We start from the raw sequence: 17,536 nt of genomic DNA, 5'->3' as shown, positions 1-17,536 counted from the left end.
CACACACACACACACACTCTCACACTAACTTGCTGGCTTTGGGTGGGTGGAGGGAGGGAGGGGGGGTTAGGTGAGGGCTGTGTGGAGAGAGAGCATGCCAGAAGAGGCGGAAGAGAAATCTCTCTCTGTCCATCCCTCTGTTCCGTTCCCGGCTTCATTCTTGTGAGTCCGTCACCGTCCCGCCTGTATGCTGCCACTGGATCTAAGTCTGCTGGATTACCGCGCCGTTTCTCCGCTCATTATTCCTGCCGCCTGCTTTTCCTCGGCAGGCAAAGTTGGGCATCCAGAAACTACATGGTGACTGCCTGTATATTTTTTATGCTGTTTAAGCTTCAAAATGATTTCACTCTTCATTGGAAGAAGTGTAATTTTTATATGACAGAGAAAAGAGCTCTGTCTCTTTTTGGGGGATTGTACACTTACAGGATAGGCTAGTGATTTTGCAATATTTTGAACTTCGTTGTCTGGTGATTTGGTCGTGAGGGACAAGATGGGTGGGGTTAAAAATGTAAGAAATGGAGATGTCTTGACATGGTTTTTTATCGAACAGACATTCTAACCTCAATCACCCTTCTTTATTTTGACTGATGATGTGACCTTACTGGTCTTTGTTTTGGGTGTTTTTTTTAGTGTTGGTGCATTTATTTATCATCACACTGGAGGGTCAACGTTGGATGTTTGACTGCACTTGAACTTTCACCTTCTCCAGCTATTTCCTTTTCCAGGGGGCTCTGAACCTAACCCCCATATCTGTAACACCGCGTAGAACCCCTCTCCCCCTCTGGGGCTCTCCCTGGACCTTCCCATCTCTCTCTGCTGCTTGAGGACAGAGACAGCCCCACCAGGAGAGGGGTTGTTGGGTAGGAAGACACCCCCCTCCCAAAGGTGAGAGGGGGGGGAAGATGGCAGCTCTCGCCAGCTCTCTCATCAGACAGAAACGGGCGGTCAAGGACGACGGACAAAACCGACCTGTAGCCAACAAAAGGAAGCCCTGTCCCAAGAGCAACAAGTCTCTGTGCCAGAAACAGATCTTAGTCCTTATCTCTAAAGTACGGCTATGTGGGGGTCGAAAAGGTCGAAACGAAAAGAGACCGGGTGAGTCATCGCTCTCTTCTTCCTCCTCCTCCATCTCCTCCCCTTCCTCTCTGCCAAGTCACTGATTGGTTGGTGGAATGGTGGTCACAGGTAAACACAAGATATGCTTTTGAGCCTGTCTGTAGTTTTTTGGGGTAAACATTTTGGGGGTTCGATTTTTTTGCCTAATTCATAACAAACAGAATGTGGGGATGTTCAAGTTGGAATTATTTGTCTTTTTTCTGTTGAATGAATGAATGATTAGAGAATTAGATTCTATCCAATGTGTTCATTTGGGTCAAACCATGTCACAATGAAAAGGAACGCCATATTAGATGCCGCTGGTTGTAGTGGGTATGCCCTAGTCACAGACAGACAACAGAGCCAAATCAGCAGTGGTGAGCAGGAGTCTCCGTCACACTGCTGGATTATATAGTGTACAGTCAGCCTTCCCCAAATCCACACAGCTGTTCCCATCCTGGGTAGTGGCTAGTTGCATAGTGGGTATGTCATGTGGAGCGGGTTATTACTCTGTCCATACTGGAGGGACCACATGATGCAGTAGACTACAAAGAGAAAACCCACATCTCACATGCATATACTATTCTTAGTTCAGTGCACCTTTTAGAACTGCCTTTGGGGAGGTAATTAGAGCCACTTATTTCTGTCTAAGTGTGTGTGTGTTGATAATGTGCACTGTAATGACACCTCCGGTTAAAATTCAGTTATGTTAAAGACCCTTCGACCTTTCCACCCCCACTCCAGAGCTGATTAATACATTTCAGATTGAGAGCAATCTAACCTGTGTTCTGATCTAAGTAACCTTGCCACATGCAAAAAAATACAATGATCACAACATTGTTCTTTTCAATGTCCATTGGGTGGCCATGAAAATGTAGACCACACGAGCCGCCTGATTAATGAAAATGGCTGCTTTCTGTGAATTCTTCTGTGCTTCTGGATAGTGAAGAGTTGAACATAAAGGATCATAGCAGCCGCCATATTGAGAATATAACCCATAACGCATTTCATACTACACTAATATTTTATTGTAACCCCAGATCATCCCTGTTTGGAGAATCACCACTTATCTACAAAGGCTAAAATGTCTGCTACGTTATAATGGTGTTTTCAAGATGTTGCTGAATAGTGTTGCAGAGTCAAGAGATGCTACTTCATGGACACAGTAAGGACAAGTCAGAGAGGGTCATTTTAACTACCATTTATCCAATAGCAAAAAATACAAGACGGTTTAGGTGCTGAATGGAAAGAATAGTAAATGGTAAATGTAATTTTCCATGCAGTTTTCGACTATAACTTAATATGCAATTTATCTACCCAATGCAACACTGTACCTTTTCTTACATGACTTGTCAACTGATACAGTATCGCCTGTCTCTCTCTGCTTGAAATTCATCAGCTTACAATGCATAAATGACATTCAGATAGTAAGTGGAATACACAGCGTGTACAAATCATTACGAACACCTGCTCTTTCCATTACACAGACTGACCAGGTGAATCCAGGTGAAAGCTATGATCCCTTATTGATGTTACCTTTTAAATCCACTTCAATCAGTGTAGATGAAGGGGAAGAGACAGGTTAAATAAGTATTTTAGAGCCTTGAGACAATTCAGACATGGATTGTGTATGTGTGCCATTCAGAGGGTGAATTTTATTTTATTTACATTTTTATTTCACCTTTATTTAACCAGGTAGGCCAGTTGAGAACAAGTTCTCATTTACAACTGCGACCTGGCCAAGATAAAGCAAAGCAGTGCGACACAAACAACAACACAGAGTTACATATGGAATAAACAAACATACAGTCAATAATACAATAGAAAAAAGTCTACATACAGTGTGTGCAAATGAGGTAGGATAAGGAATATATAGGCCATAGTGGCAAAATAATTACAATATAGCAATTAAACACTGACGTGATAGATGTGGCAGAAGATGAGTGTGCAAGTAGAGATACTGGGGTGCAAAGGAGCAAAATAAATAAAATAAATAACAGTATGAGGATGAGGTAGTTGGATGGGCTATTTACAGATGGACTATGTACAGGCGCAGTGATCTGTGAGCTGCTCTGACAGCTGGTGCTTAAAGCTAGTGAGGGAGATATGAGTCTCCAGCTTCAGAGATTTTTGCAGTTCATTCCAGTCATTGGCTGCAGAGAACTGGAAGGAAAGGCTGCCGAAGAAGGAATTGGCTTTGGGGGTGACCAGTGAGATATATACCTGCTGGAGTGCGTGCTACAGGTGGGTGCTGCTATGGTGACCAGTGAGCTGAGATAAGGCGGGGCTTTACCTAGCAAAGACTTATAGATGACCTGGAGCCAGTGGGTTTGGCGACGAATATGAAGCGAGGGCCAGCCAACGAGAGCATACAGGTCGCAGTGGTGGGTAGTATATAAGGGGCTTTGATGACAAAACGGATGGCACTGTGATAGACTGCATCAATTTGCTTAAAGAGTGTTGCAGGCTATTTTGTAAATGACATCACCAAAGTCAAGGATCGGTAGGATAGTCAGTTTTACGAGGGTATGTTTGGCAGCATGAGTGAAGGATGCTTTGTTGCGAAATAGGAAGCCAATTCTAGATTTAATTTTGGATTGGAGATGCTTAATGTGAGTCTGGAAGGAGAGTTTACAGTCTAACCAGACACCTAGGTATTTGTAGTTGTCCACATATTCTAAGTCAGAACCGTCCAGAGTAGTGATGCTGGACAGGCGGGCAGGTGTGGGCAGCGATCGGTTGAAGAGCATGCATTTAGTTTTACTTGCATTTAAGAGCAGTTGGAGGCCACGGAAGGAGAGTTGTATGGCATTGAAGCGCACCTGGATGTTAGTTAAGACAGTGTCCAAAGAAGGGCCAGAAGTATACAGAATGGTGTCGTCTGCATAGAGGTGGATCAGAGAATCAGCAGCAGCAAGAGCGACATCATTGATATATACAGACAAAAAAGTCGGCCCGAGAATTAAACCCTGTAGCACCCCCATAGAGACTGCCAGAGGTCCGGACAACAGGCCCTCCGATTTGACACACTGAACTCTGTCTGAGAATTAGTTGGTGAACCAGTCGAGGCAGTCATTTGAGAAACCAAGGCTGTTGAGTCTGCCGATAAGAATGTGGTGATTGACAGAGTCGAAAGCCTTGGCCAGGTTGATGAATACAGCTGCACAGTATTGTCTCTTATCGATGGCGGTTATGATATCGTTTAGGACCTTGAGCGTGGCTGAGGTGCACCCATGACCAGCTCGGAAACCAGACTGCATAGCGGAGAAGGTACGGTGGGATTCGAAATTGTCGGTGATCTGTTTGTTAACTTGGCTTTCGAAGACCTTAGAAAGGCAGGGTAGGATAGATATAGGTCTGTAGCAGTTTGGGTCTAGAGTTCTGACTTAGAGTATGTGGACAACTACAAATACCTAGGTGTCTGGTTAGACTGTAAACTCTCATTCCAGACTCACATTAAGCATCTCCAATCCCAAATGAAATCCTTCCTATTTCGCAACAAACCATCCATTACTCATGCTGCCAAACATACCCTCGTAAAACTGACTATCCCACCGATCCTTGACTTCGGCGATGTCATTTACAAAATAGCCTCCAACACTCTACTCAGCAAATTGAATGCAGTCTATCACAGTGCCATCCGTTTTGTCACCAAAGCCCCATATACTACCCACTACTGTGACCTGTATGCTTTCGTTGGCTGGCCCTCGCTTCAAATTCGTCGCCAAACCCACTGGCTCCAGGTCATCTATAAATCTTTGCTAGGTAAAACCCCGCCTTATCTCACCTCACTGGTCACCATAGCAGCACCCACCCGTAGCACGCGCTCCAGCAGGTATATTCACTGGTCACCCCCAAAGCCACTTCCTCCTTCGGCCACCTTTCCTTCCAGTTCTCTGCTGCCAATGACTGGAAGGAATTGCAAAAATCACTGAAGCTGAAGACTCATATCTCTCTCACTAACTTTAAGCATCAGCTGTCAGAGCAGCTCACAGATCACTGCACCTGTACATAGCCCATCTGTAAATAGCCCATCCAACTACCTCATCCCCATATTATTTATTTTTTTGCTCCTTTGCACCCCAGTATCTCTACTTGCACATTCATCTTCTGCCACACCTATCACTCTAGTGTTTAATTGCTAAATTGTAATTACCACTACAGCCTATTTATTGCCTTACCTCCCTAATCTTACCTCATTTGCACACACTGTATATAGTTTTTTTTCTATTGTGTTATTGACTGTATGTGTGTTTATTCCATGTGTAACTCAACTGTGTTGTTGTTTGTGTCGCACTGCTTTGCTTCATCTTGGCCAGGTTGCAGTTGTACATGAGAACTTGTTCTCAACTGGCCTACCTGGTTAAATAAAGGTGAAATAAAAACAACAAACAAATTCTGGGGATCTGTTTTGATATTTGTGCTTAGAGTTGTGAAAATGTAGCACATGCAGCACTTGTGTAAATTGCACCAAAGTGCTAAAAAAAACTATCTGCTGTTTCAGCTATAAGGTCTTTGTGTGACATACATTTTTTGTGCGTCTTTGTTAGTGTTTGTAGATCTCTATTTACATGTGAGTGAGGAATACTGCTTGTGTGTGTGTGTGTGTGTGTGTGTGTGTGTGTGTGTGTGTGTGTGTGTGTGTGTGTGCGTGCGTGCGTGTTAATGTATGTACAAGTAAAATAATGGAAACGAGTAAATAAGGATACAAAGTATAATGAAGGCAGCTACTTCCACACAGCTGTGGTTCCTGAGTTAATTAAGCACCCAACATCGCATTATGCTTAGGCTTACGTATCAAAATGCTGGGCAGGTTATTATTTTGGCACATTTTTGGGCTACCGTGGCTATGCCCCCATAGGAAGACAATTCCCCAATCCACGGGGCACGAGTGGTCACTGAATGGTTTGATGAGCATGAAAACAATGTAAACCCAGGCAGGTCACCCGTGATACAAGTCAGTATTCGATGTCCATCCATGTCTGAGGGATGTCAGGAGATGACGTGGAAACAGATCCCTATGGGCAACAGTGATCACTTTTACCTTCAAGTAGGCTTTAGTTTTGCTTGGGCATAAGCATCTCCCTCTGGTTCCAAAGGTTGCATGTTAAAATCCAGCGATAAAGTTTGTTTTGTTTATATTTTTTGTTTTAAGCCTAGCCCAAACCTTAACCCTTACTTGACACATTCATAGTTAATCCCTAACCTTAAGAATTCAGCTTTAATGCATAAACTTAACCTTGGAACCATACAGCAACCACGCACTTCAAAATGTGACGTTTGGAGCAACTTAGAAATTTGACGTTTGAGATACATGGATGAACATCTAATTCTGATGTGAGACTGTGTGAGCTTGTTGTGTAAACCATATGCCATGGCCGTCTCAGTCCCCAAATCTCAACCCAATTGAACACTTATGGGAGATTCTGCAGCAGCGCCTGAGACAGTGTTTTCCACCACCATCAACAAAACACCAAATGATGGAATCGCGTTCTTCCAATAGAGTTCCAGACACTTGTATAATCTGTTCCAAGGTGCATTGAAGCTGTTCTGGCTCGTGGTGGTCCAACACCCTGTTAAGACACTTTATGTTGGTGTTTCCTTTATTTGGGCAGTTACCTGTATGTGTGCCTGTGTGCCTGTGAGTGTGTGTGATTGCTTGCCTCCCGTATATGTGTGTTTGAGTTTATGTGCATGTTTATGTCTCTGTGTGTGAAAGACCCAGAATAATGTATGATAACGACCTCTCCACGGGCCTGAAATAGCACCGTGCTGTATTCCCATTGTTCTCGTGGCTACAGAGTGCACTGCTGCCATGCCTCATAGCTTTGTTATGGTAATACCCATTGGTGTTGCAACTGTGAGCGATATCATAAACAACAGTGAAAAACAACAGGAAAGCTTCGATGCTCTCACATATGACTGTATATTTGCATAACACAGCTTCAGGCCACTAAATGTCTCATAGTTGAGTTCACTGCACTTTAGGGTACTCACTTCGTTCTAGTGTTTGTGACTTTCATTTAGGGTGTGTGCAGAGTGTTATATAAGTGATCCATCGCCATTCCTCCATTTTAAGTGCATTCTACAATCAAGCCATCAGCATTGGCATGGTAATAGTTGTCTTTTTTACAATACCACCAGGAGAAATATTTAGGCTGAGGCTGCAGATCCGTAGGTAACCTTGTCCCGCCCCGCCCCCCCTGGAAGACCCATATCATGTTCTGAGCATGTATTTATTTACCTTTACTTTACACACATATTTTGTGGTCACCCTCCATTCACATTTCTCCCTGCCAATCGGAAATGATAATTCTTCCAAGTTTAACCGGTGAAACATCCATGCAGCATCTTCATGCTAACCATTTGATCTCAGTTTCATAGGAATATGCATTTAGGTCTTCTTAGTTATGTACAATGTTACTTTGAATTATGTACAGTGAGCAGATGTTGTTAAACTGTAGCATACCTGTGTTTTGTTTCAGTCAGATCCGCAGCCACTCTGAAGTATTTACCACTCTCATTAAACTGTAATATTTGCAGTATACACATTTCCTATAATGGCGGTAGGTGTACAGTGTTAAAGATGTCATATTACCATCAACAGTGTGATAGTTGCAAAATGCAGCATCAGCCTCTGCTCCCACCTTCCCTCCACCTCTTCCTGTCCTGACCTTTCTTAAGATGGCCGCCTGGCTGGCCCGCTATATGAAAGCTCTCTGCCAGTGATCTGCAGTGATTCTCCCCTCTCCGGTCCATCCAGCGCATTAATATAGAGTATACTGATTAATCAATAATTACCCCCTTAGTTTGTTCAAGGAGGAATCTGACCTGGGAAGGGTGGGATATAGAGCAGTGACCCTCTCCTCCCCTCACACACACTGTCTAACTCGCTCTCTCTCTCACACACACACACACACACACACACACACACACACACACACACACACACACACACACACACACACACACACACACTCTCTCACTCACACACGAATATTCACGCTCACACACACCTACAACCTGGCCAATGACACCTTGGCAAGATGAGAATGAGACAGTAATATGAACCAAAGCTAAAGAGGAATGTTTGATCTGCAGTTAGTGCATGTTGACAGCCAGACAGACAGGAAGTGTAGTATAGTCCCAGATGTCTTCTGGCGCAGAGGTGGGCCGTAGTAAAGCATGAGTAGGCATCAGTAGGGCCAATCGACTGTACTCTGGAAAAGTGCTGCGGGTCACAAATCTGGGACCCTATCGGCGAGCAGGAGAACAGGGAATGTGGTGAGATCCAGCGTAGGATAGCATTTAGCTGACCGCAAGAGATGAGGGCCCTAAAGTTGCTTACTGGACAACACCTGATCAGACTGAGCGGTGTTAGGTAGCCTCCCATCAGATCTTTACTGACAGCGACAGGGGTCAGAGAGAGAGAGAAGGGAGCGAGAGAGAGAAGGGAGCGAGAGAGAGAAGGGAGCGAGAGAGAGAAGGGAGCGAGAGAGAGAAGGGAGCGAGAGAGAGAAAGAGAAGGGAGCGAGAGAGAGAGAGAGAGAAGGGATACCATGAGGTTGAGAGGTAAGAGACCACGGTCAATAGAAAAAGTATTTATTTCTACACGTTAAGCCCTTCTTTTCCCTTTTGACAAAATAAAGCATCACTATAAGCACTGTCAGATCTGACAGTAATACATTTTAATGGCAAACTACTGTACATTGAATAAGCCGTGTCGATAGCCATCACATCTGCATAATAATTACAATGTTTTTCTTTTTTTTTACCCCTTTATCTCCCCAATTGGTAGTTTTAGTCTTGTCCCATCGCTGCAGCTCCCGGTATGGACTCGGGAGAGGCGAAGGCCGAGAGCCATGTGTCCTCCAAAACACGACGCTGCTAAGCTTCTTGACACACTGCTCACTTAACCTGGAAGCCAGCCACACCAATATGTCGGAGGAAACGCTATACAACTGGCGTCCGAAGTGAGCATGCATGCACCCGGCCCGCCACAAGGAGTTGCTAGAGCGCAATGGGACAAGGATATCCCGGCCGGCCAAACCCTCCCCTAACCCGGACGAAGCTGGGACAATTGTGTGCCGCCTCATGGGTCTCCTGGTCGCAGCTAGCTGCGACACAGCCTAGGATCGTACCCGGGTCTGTAGTGACACCTCTAGCACTGTGATGCAGTGTCTTAGACCGCTGCACCACTCGGGAGGCTATAATTACAATTATTAAGTGCTTTTATCACGAGTAAACCATATGCAATCCTGTTTTTAAGCTTGGTGTTTTATTTGAGATTTAAAAATGTCTTTAGCCATAACAAACAAGATTTAAAAATAACCTTTGTGTCTATTTTCAGAGTGTACTGTATTATGGAATAAAACCTAGGGAAAGAGTCGAGACCCAGCTTGTGTCTGTCAGTCGCTGGGCAAAACAATGAGCAAAGATCATTGTCCAACCAATTTCCGTGGATTTTCAAATTTGTCCATGAACAACCCTTGTTGCGTCACAATGACTAAAATACCTCTTAGCAAATAGCATCCAAGGACCAGGATGCTAGTATCCATGCGTAAGCCTATCCAATTAGTTTAGGAACAGAGGGAGAATAAATTCCTATATTCCACTGTTTGATAATGAGAATGCCCAAGATGCATCACATTACAGCCTTATGCAACAGCAAAGATTTGGGTCCGTTCCATAATCTTTGAGGATTTTTTTGCTCAAAAGGAAAAAACACAATTAGAAGTGAAGGGATTGATGTTTTTGGTTTGGTGGCTTAATTTTCTGTCCATAAAATAAGTATCCAAGCTGGAGCTCCTAACTGAGCTGCAGGATACAGTAGATGGAAAGCTTTCAGAATCATGCTGATATCTAAAAGAAATGCAGAATGCATAAATCAGATTATCATTCTCTTTGAATGGATCAGAGGAAACGTGGCCTTTGGCCAAATACACAGTGATATTAGAGTACAGTAGCCCTGATAGCTTTAGTGGCGGTTGTATTAGTCACATGCGCCGAATACAACAGGTGTAGACCTTACAATGAAATGTTTACTTACGAGCACCTAACCAACAGTTAAGAGATAAAAGTAACAAGTCATTAAAGAGCAGCAGTAAAAAATAACAATACCGGGGGTGCCGGTACAGAGTCAATGTGCGGGGCCACCGGTTAGTTGAGGTAGTATGTACAGTGGGGGAAAAAAGTATTTGATCCCCTGCTGATTTTGTACGTTTGCCCACTTACAAAGAAATGATTAGTCTATAATTTTAATGGTAGGTTTATTTGAACAGTGAGAGACAGAATAACAACAACAAAAAATCCATAAAAACGCATGTCAAAAATGTTATAAAATTATTTGCATTTTAATGGGGGAAATAAGTATTAGTACTTGGTGCCAAAACCCTTGTTGGCAATCACAGAGGTCAGATGTTTCTTGTAGTTGGCCACCAGGTTTGCACACATCTCAGGAGGGATTTTGTCCCACTCCTCTTTGCAGATCTTCTCCAAGTCATTAAAGTTTCGACGTTTGGCAACTCGAACCTTCAGCTCCCTCCACAGATTTTCTATGGGATTAAGGTCTGGAGACTGGCTAGGCCACTCCAGGACCTTAATGTGCTTCTTCTTGAGCCACTCCTTTGTTGCCTTGACTGTGTGTTTTGGGTTATTGTCATGCTGGAATACCCATCCACGACCCATTTTCAATGCCCTGGCTGAGGGAAGGATGTTCTCACCCAAGGTTAGACGGTACATGGCCCCGTCCATCGTCCCTTTGATGCGGTGAAGTTGTCCTGTCCCCTTAGCAGAAAAACACCCCCAAAGCATAATGTTTCCACCTCCATGTTTGACGGTGGAGATGGTGTTCTTGGGATCATAGGCAGCATTCCTCCTCCTCCAAACACGGTGTGTTGAGTTGATGCCAAAGAGCTCCATTTTGGTCTCATCTGACCACAGCACTTTCACCAGTTGTCCTCTGAATAATTCAGATTTTCATTGGCAAACTTCAGACGGGCATGTATATGTATTCTTGAGCAGGGGGACCTTGCGGGCACTGCAGGATTTCAGTCCTTCACGGCGTAGTGTGTTACCAATTGTTTTCTTGGTGACTATGGTCCCAGCTGCCTTGAGATCATTGACAAGGTCCCCCCGTGTAGTTCTGGGCTGATTCCTCACCGTTCTCATGATCATTGCAACCCCACGAGGTGAGATCTTGCATGGAGCCCCAGGCCGAGGGATATTGACAGTTCTTTTGTGTTTCTTCCATTTGCGAATAATCGCAACAAATGTTGTCACCTTCTCACCAAGCTGCTTGGCGATGGTCTTGTAGCCCATTCCAGCCTTGTGTAGGTCTACAATCTTGTCCCTGACATCCTTGGAGAGCTCTTTGGTCTTGGCCATGGTGGAGAGTTTGGAATCTGATTGCTTCTGTGGACAGATGTCTTTTTTACAGGTAACAAGCTGCAGTTAGGAGCACTCCCTTTAAGAGTGTGCTCCTAATCTCAGCTCGTTACCTGTATAAAAGACACCTGGGAGCCAGAAATCTTTCTGATTGAGAGGTGGTCAAATACTTATTTCCCTCATTAAAATGCAAATCAATTTATAACATTTTTGACATGCGTTTTTCTGGATATTTTTTTTGTTATTCTGTCTCTCACTGTTCAAATAAACCTATCATTAAAATTATAGACTGATCCTTTCTTTATCAGTGGGCAAACGTACAAAATCAGCAGGGGATCAAATACTTTTTTCCCCCACTGTACATGTAGGTAGAGTTATTAAATTGACTACAACAGAGAGTGGCAGTGGTGTGGAGAGGGGATGCGGTGCAATGCAAATAGTCTGGGTAGCCATTTTACTAGATGTTCAGGAGTCTTATGGCTTGGGTGTAGAAGCTGTTTAGAAACCTCTTGGACCTAGACTTGGTGCTCCGGTACCGCTTGCCGTGCAGTAGCAGAGAGAACAGTCTATGACTAGGGTGGCTGGAGTCTGACAATTTCTAGGGCCTTTCTCTGACACCGCCTGGTATAGAGGTCCTGGATGGCAGGAAGCTTGGCCCCGGTAATGTACTGGGCCGTTCACACTACACTCTGTAGTGCCTTGCGGTCGGAGGCCGAGCAGTTGCCACACCAGGCAGGGATGCAACTAGTCAGGATGCTCTCGATGGTGCAGCTGTAGAACCTTTTGAGGGTCTGAGGACCCATGCCAAATCTTTTCAGTCTCCTTAGGGGGAATAGGTTTTGTCATGTCCTCTTCAGGACATGAGCTGTAGTCAATGAATAGCATTCTCACATAGGTGTTCCTTTTGTCCAGGTGTGAAAGGGCAGTGTGGAGTGCAATAGAGATTGTATCATCTGTGGATCTGTTGGGGCGGTATGCAAATTGGAGTGGGTCTAGGGTTTCTGGGATGATGGTGCTGATGTGAGCCATGACCAGCCTTTCAAAGCACTTCATGGCTACAGACGTGAGTGCTTCGGGTCGGTAGTCATTTAGGCAGGTTACCTTAGTATTCTTGGGCATAGGCACTATGGTGGTCTGCTTAAAACATGTTGGTATTACAGACTCGGACAGGGAGAGGTTGAAAATACCAGTGAAGACACTTGCTAGTTGGTCAGCGTATGCCCGCAGTACACGTCCTGGTAATCCATCTGGCCCTGCGGCCTTGTGAATGTTGACCTGTCTAAAGGTCTTACTCAACTCGACTGCGGAGAGCATGATCACACAGTCTTCCGGTACAGCTCATGCTCTCATGCATGTTTCAGTGTTATTTTCCTCGAAGCGAGCATAGAAGTAGTTTAGCTCGTCTGGTAGGCTTGTGTCACTGGGCAGCTCTCAGCTGTGCTTCCCTTTGTAGTCTGTAATGATTTGCAAGCTCTGCCACGTCTGACGAGCGTCAGAGCCGGTGTAGTACGACTCGATCTTAGTCCTGTATTGATGCTTTGCCTGTTTGATGGTTTGCCAGAGGGCATAGAGGGATTACTTATAAGCTTCCGGGTTTGAGTCCCTCTCCTTGAAAGCGGCCGCTCTAGCCTTTAGGTCAGTGCGGATGTTGCCTGTAATCCATGGCTTCTGGTACAGTGGGGGAAAAAAGTATTTGATCCCCTGCCGATTTTGTACGTTTGCTCACTGATAAAGAAAGGATCAGTCTATAATTTTAATGGTAGGTTTATTTGAACAGTGAGAGACAGAATAACAAAAAAAAATATCCAGAAAAACGTATGTCAAAAATGTTATAAATTGATTTGCATTTTAATGAGGGATATAAGTATTTGACCACCTCTCAATCAGAAAGATTTCTGGCTCCCAGGTGTCTTTTATACAGGTTACGAGCTGAGATTAGGAGCACACTCTTAAAGGGAGTGCTCCTAACTGCAGCTTGTTACCTGTAAAAAAGACACCTGTCCACAGAAGCAATCAGATTCCAAACTCTCCACCATGGCCAAGACCAAAGAGCTCTACAAGGATGTCAGGGACAAGATTGTAGACCTACACAAGGCTGGAATGGGCTACAAGACCATCGCCAAGCAGCTTGGTGAGAAGGTGACAACATTAGGTGCGATTATTCGCAAATGGAAGAAACACAAAAGAACTGTCAATATCCCTCGGCCTGGGGCTCCATGCAAGATCTCACCTCGTAGGGGTTGCAATGATCATGAGAACGGTGAGGAATCAGCCCAGAACTACACGGGGGGATCTTGTCAATGATCTCAAGGCAGCTGGGACCATAGTCACCAAGAAAACAATTGGAAACACACTACGCCGTGAAGGACTGAAATCCTGCAGCGCCCGCAAGGTCCCCCTGCTCAAGAATACATATACATGCCTGTCTGAAGTTTGCCAATGAACATCTGAATGATTCAGAGGACAACTGGTGAAAGTGTTGTGGTCAGATGAGACCAAAATGGAGCTCTTTGGCATCAACTCAACTCGCCGTGTTTGGAGGAGGAGGAATGCTGCCTATGACCCCAAGAACACCATCTCCACCGTCAAACATGGAGGTGGAAACATTATGCTTTGGGGGTGTTTTTCTGCTAAGGGGACAGGACAACTTCACCGTATCAAAGGGACGATGGACGGGGCCATGTACCGTCTAACCTTGGGTGAGAACATCCTTCCCTCAGCCAGGGCATTGAAAATGGGTCGTGGATGGGTATTCCAGCATGACAATAACCCAAAACACACAGTCAAGGCAACAAAGGAGTGGCTCAAGAAGAAGTACATTAAGGTCCTGGAGTGGCCTAGCCAGTCTCCAGACCTTAATCCCATAGAAAATCTGTGGAGGGAGCTGAAGGTTCAAGTTGCCAAACGTCGAAACTTTAATGACTTGGAGAAGATCTGCAAAGAGGAGTGGGACAAAATCCCTCCTGAGATGTGTGCAAACCTGGTTGCCAACTACAAGAAACATCTGACCTCTGTGATTGCCAACAAGGGTTTTGGCACCAAGTACTAAGTCATGTTTTGCAGAGGGGTGAAATACTTATTTCCCCCATTAAAATGCAAATCATTTTATAACATTTTTGACATGCGTTTTTATGGATTTTTTTTGTTTGTTATTCTGTCTCTCACTGTTCAAATAAACCTACCATTAAAATTATAGACTGATCATTTATTTGTAAGTGGGAAAACGTACAAAATCAGCAGGGGATCAAATACTTTTCCCCCCCACTGTATGTACGTACGGTCACTGTGGGGACGAGGTCGTCGATGCACTTATTGCCATTGGAGGAATCCCGGGAACATATTCCAGTCTGTGCTAGCAAAACAGTCCTGTAGCTTAGCATCTGCTTCATCTGACCACTTTTTTATTGATCTAGTCACTGGTGCTTCCTGCTTTAATTTTAGCTTGTAAGCAGGAATCAGGAGGATGGAATTATGGTCAGATTTGCCAAATGGAGGGCGAGGGAGAGCTTTGGTACGCGTCTCTGTGTGTGGAGTAAAGGTGGTCCAGAGTTGTTTTACCTCTGGTTGCACATTTAACATGCTGATAGAAATTTGATGAAAGGGGTCTGTTATGGTAATGTTGTTATGGCTATATGTATGCTAGTCCCTGGTATTTAAAAGATTAGTTCACTATTTTACAATTTGATGTAAGATGGTTCCACACCCTGAAAGTAGTCTATGGACCATGAGAAACTGTAATCCATGGTTCAGTTCTTTAAACAGCCATTGCAAACTTCAGCTAACTTTAGCCACCGCTAGCAGAAAATCTGTGGAAGTGATGGAGGCATTTGATGATGTTGTATTTGTTAAAGGCAAAATCACCTTCAATTAACATGAAACCAAATATGGATTTGATTTTAGGTAATTTGGACATTCTTTTTTAAACATGCTCACATGCCCCCATCACTTTCATTGGTTTTTAGCTAGCGGTTGCTAAAGTTAGCTGAAGTTAGTAATGGCTGAATAAAGAAAATGTAACCATGGATTACAGTTTATCCTTGCCCATAGACTACGTTCAGGGTGAGGAACCATCTAACATCAAGTTGTAAAATAGTGAAATACTTACTCCTTTAATCAGAAGTTACGTAGTGAAATGGCAATTACATCATACTGTACGAATAACTCTTCTTTTCTGGCATTCATTAAAACAAGCACCCTTACCATTTGGCATCAGGCTGTGTTGAACTCATTAAAGTAAGTACCAAAAACTACTGTTACTACATAACTTCCAAATAAATACTAAATCCCAAACAGGAATGCAAAATCAAGTCTGGTCATGTATTAGTATTGTGCAGCAGTACTGTGCAGTGGTAAGAGTTCACTCTGTCTATGCTGTGTAACCCTGAGTGTGCACTGAACTGAGCTGAGCTGAGGGTGTTGCCACAGGCCCTGAGGCTTATTTACCGTCACCCAGCTCAGCTAAGGGAATATGTTTGCACAGGAAACACCTTTTTGCCTTCTCTCGCCCTAAAGATATCGCAAAAAGACAATGAACGCAGTCAGTGCCCCCCAAATATAACAGCTGAAATTGAAATTGTGGAGACTTTGATTAGACCGGACAAGGACAGATTGAGTTTAACCGCTAACAAGAGAAAGACAGAGAGAGGGGGTGGTGGAGGACAGGCAGAGAGATAAAGATGGAGGGAGTGTGAAAGAGAGACAGGGGTATAGAGAGAGAGAGTGGGATAGAAAGTGGGTGTAGAAGGCGTGTACCATTCCTGTCCATCTGGAATAAAGTAATCTATAGAAGAAAAATAGTGCATGAGCAACGTGCCTCTGTGTGTGTTCGTGTGTGTGTGTGTTCGTTCGTGTGTGTGCGTGTGCATGCACGAGTAAATGTACATGTGTGTGGTTAGTATTGACTTTGTGTCAGCTGTAATCTATCTCAGGCAATGTTGGGCTGAAAAGTGTCTGATCCCAGGCAGCACCAACACAAAACGCCTCTCACACAACACCAGTACTACATAGCACCACTCCATTCATGACCCACAATGTTCTCACATCAATTTAGTTTCTCTATATGCTGCAACAATCCACACATAGTAATATCTATACCAACAGTACCATTCTTCATATTGTGCATTTACTGACTGATTTATCTACAGTTTCAATCCACTTTATTAAGAAATGCAACTGAGAAGGAGATTAGGGTCTTGGAGGCGTTCTTTGATGTGGTTGTCTCCTGTGTGTGTGTGTTTGCACGTGGGATGTGTTTGTACATTCGCTCTGCCTAAACTGTACATGTGTACACAGTTACAGTCACTCACCGTTCTAGATAACTTGAAACAGTCTAACCAGGCTGGAAGTAGCCTAGGCTAACCTAACTAGCAAGCTAGCCAACCTCTTTTGCCAATTAGCCAGTGGGCTGGCTGAAGCCAGACCGTGGGAAAACTGGTTTGACCTTGTATTGCCTCTGTGGGGCTAGTTAGTGACTGTCAATAATTTAAATGGGAAAACATTTTCATATTGCACACCTTTTACATCTCATTTAATGCTTTCAATATTTGTATATGAATTGCTGACATTTAAAAATATTGTTCCATTTCCATTGTGTAATTTACCTATTGTCCCTAACTAGCCCTATAGTGATATCCAAAGTTAAACCAAATTTACCATGGGCATCACAATCAGGTTGCATGCAGCTGCGCTCTGAATTGATGACTACTAAGGTGCTGCCAGCTGTGGGCATTATTGAAATAAACCCACCCAAGGAATACTGTGGCGTACCTTTAACCCTTTACACTCATGGGAATTGGCCTATATGGATAGGGCTAAATTGAAATGTTTCTTACAAAAGAAATATGAAATGCATATGCATGGTAGCAATTGAAAGGGGTAGGTGCAACATAAGACAAAACAATTACAAGAATTTGAGTGAGCGGACTAACTGGTGTCTCCAAGTGGACACACATCTCTCCAACGTGGGCACAGTTCCTAAGTCATTTCATATTTTTTTATGATTCAAAGAAGAGTCTTCAACTATAAGGTGCTGTTTTGAGCTCTCCTAGCTGTGCCG

At 44.0% G+C, this 17,536-nt stretch overlaps 1 protein-coding gene across 1 annotated transcript in view; it reads left to right on the top strand.

The window, feature by feature from the left end:
• The first annotated feature begins 786 nt into the window (after positions 1-786).
• Positions 787-17,536, top strand: part of LOC115154625 (fibroblast growth factor 11-like) — a 53,485-nt gene continuing 36,735 nt past the window's right edge. Inside the window, exon 1 of the mRNA XM_029701065.1 lies at positions 787-1,095. Within this exon, the coding sequence (XP_029556925.1) occupies positions 903-1,095 (193 nt within the window). The 5' untranslated portion in view covers positions 787-902. The remainder of the gene's footprint in view (positions 1,096-17,536) is intronic.

This window comes from Salmo trutta, chromosome 19 (assembly GCF_901001165.1).
Source record: "Salmo trutta chromosome 19, fSalTru1.1, whole genome shotgun sequence".
NCBI classification, from domain to species: domain Eukaryota; kingdom Metazoa; phylum Chordata; class Actinopteri; order Salmoniformes; family Salmonidae; genus Salmo; species Salmo trutta.
Note: the sequence above shows the minus strand (reverse complement) of the source record. Positions and strands in the feature narration are given on the sequence as shown.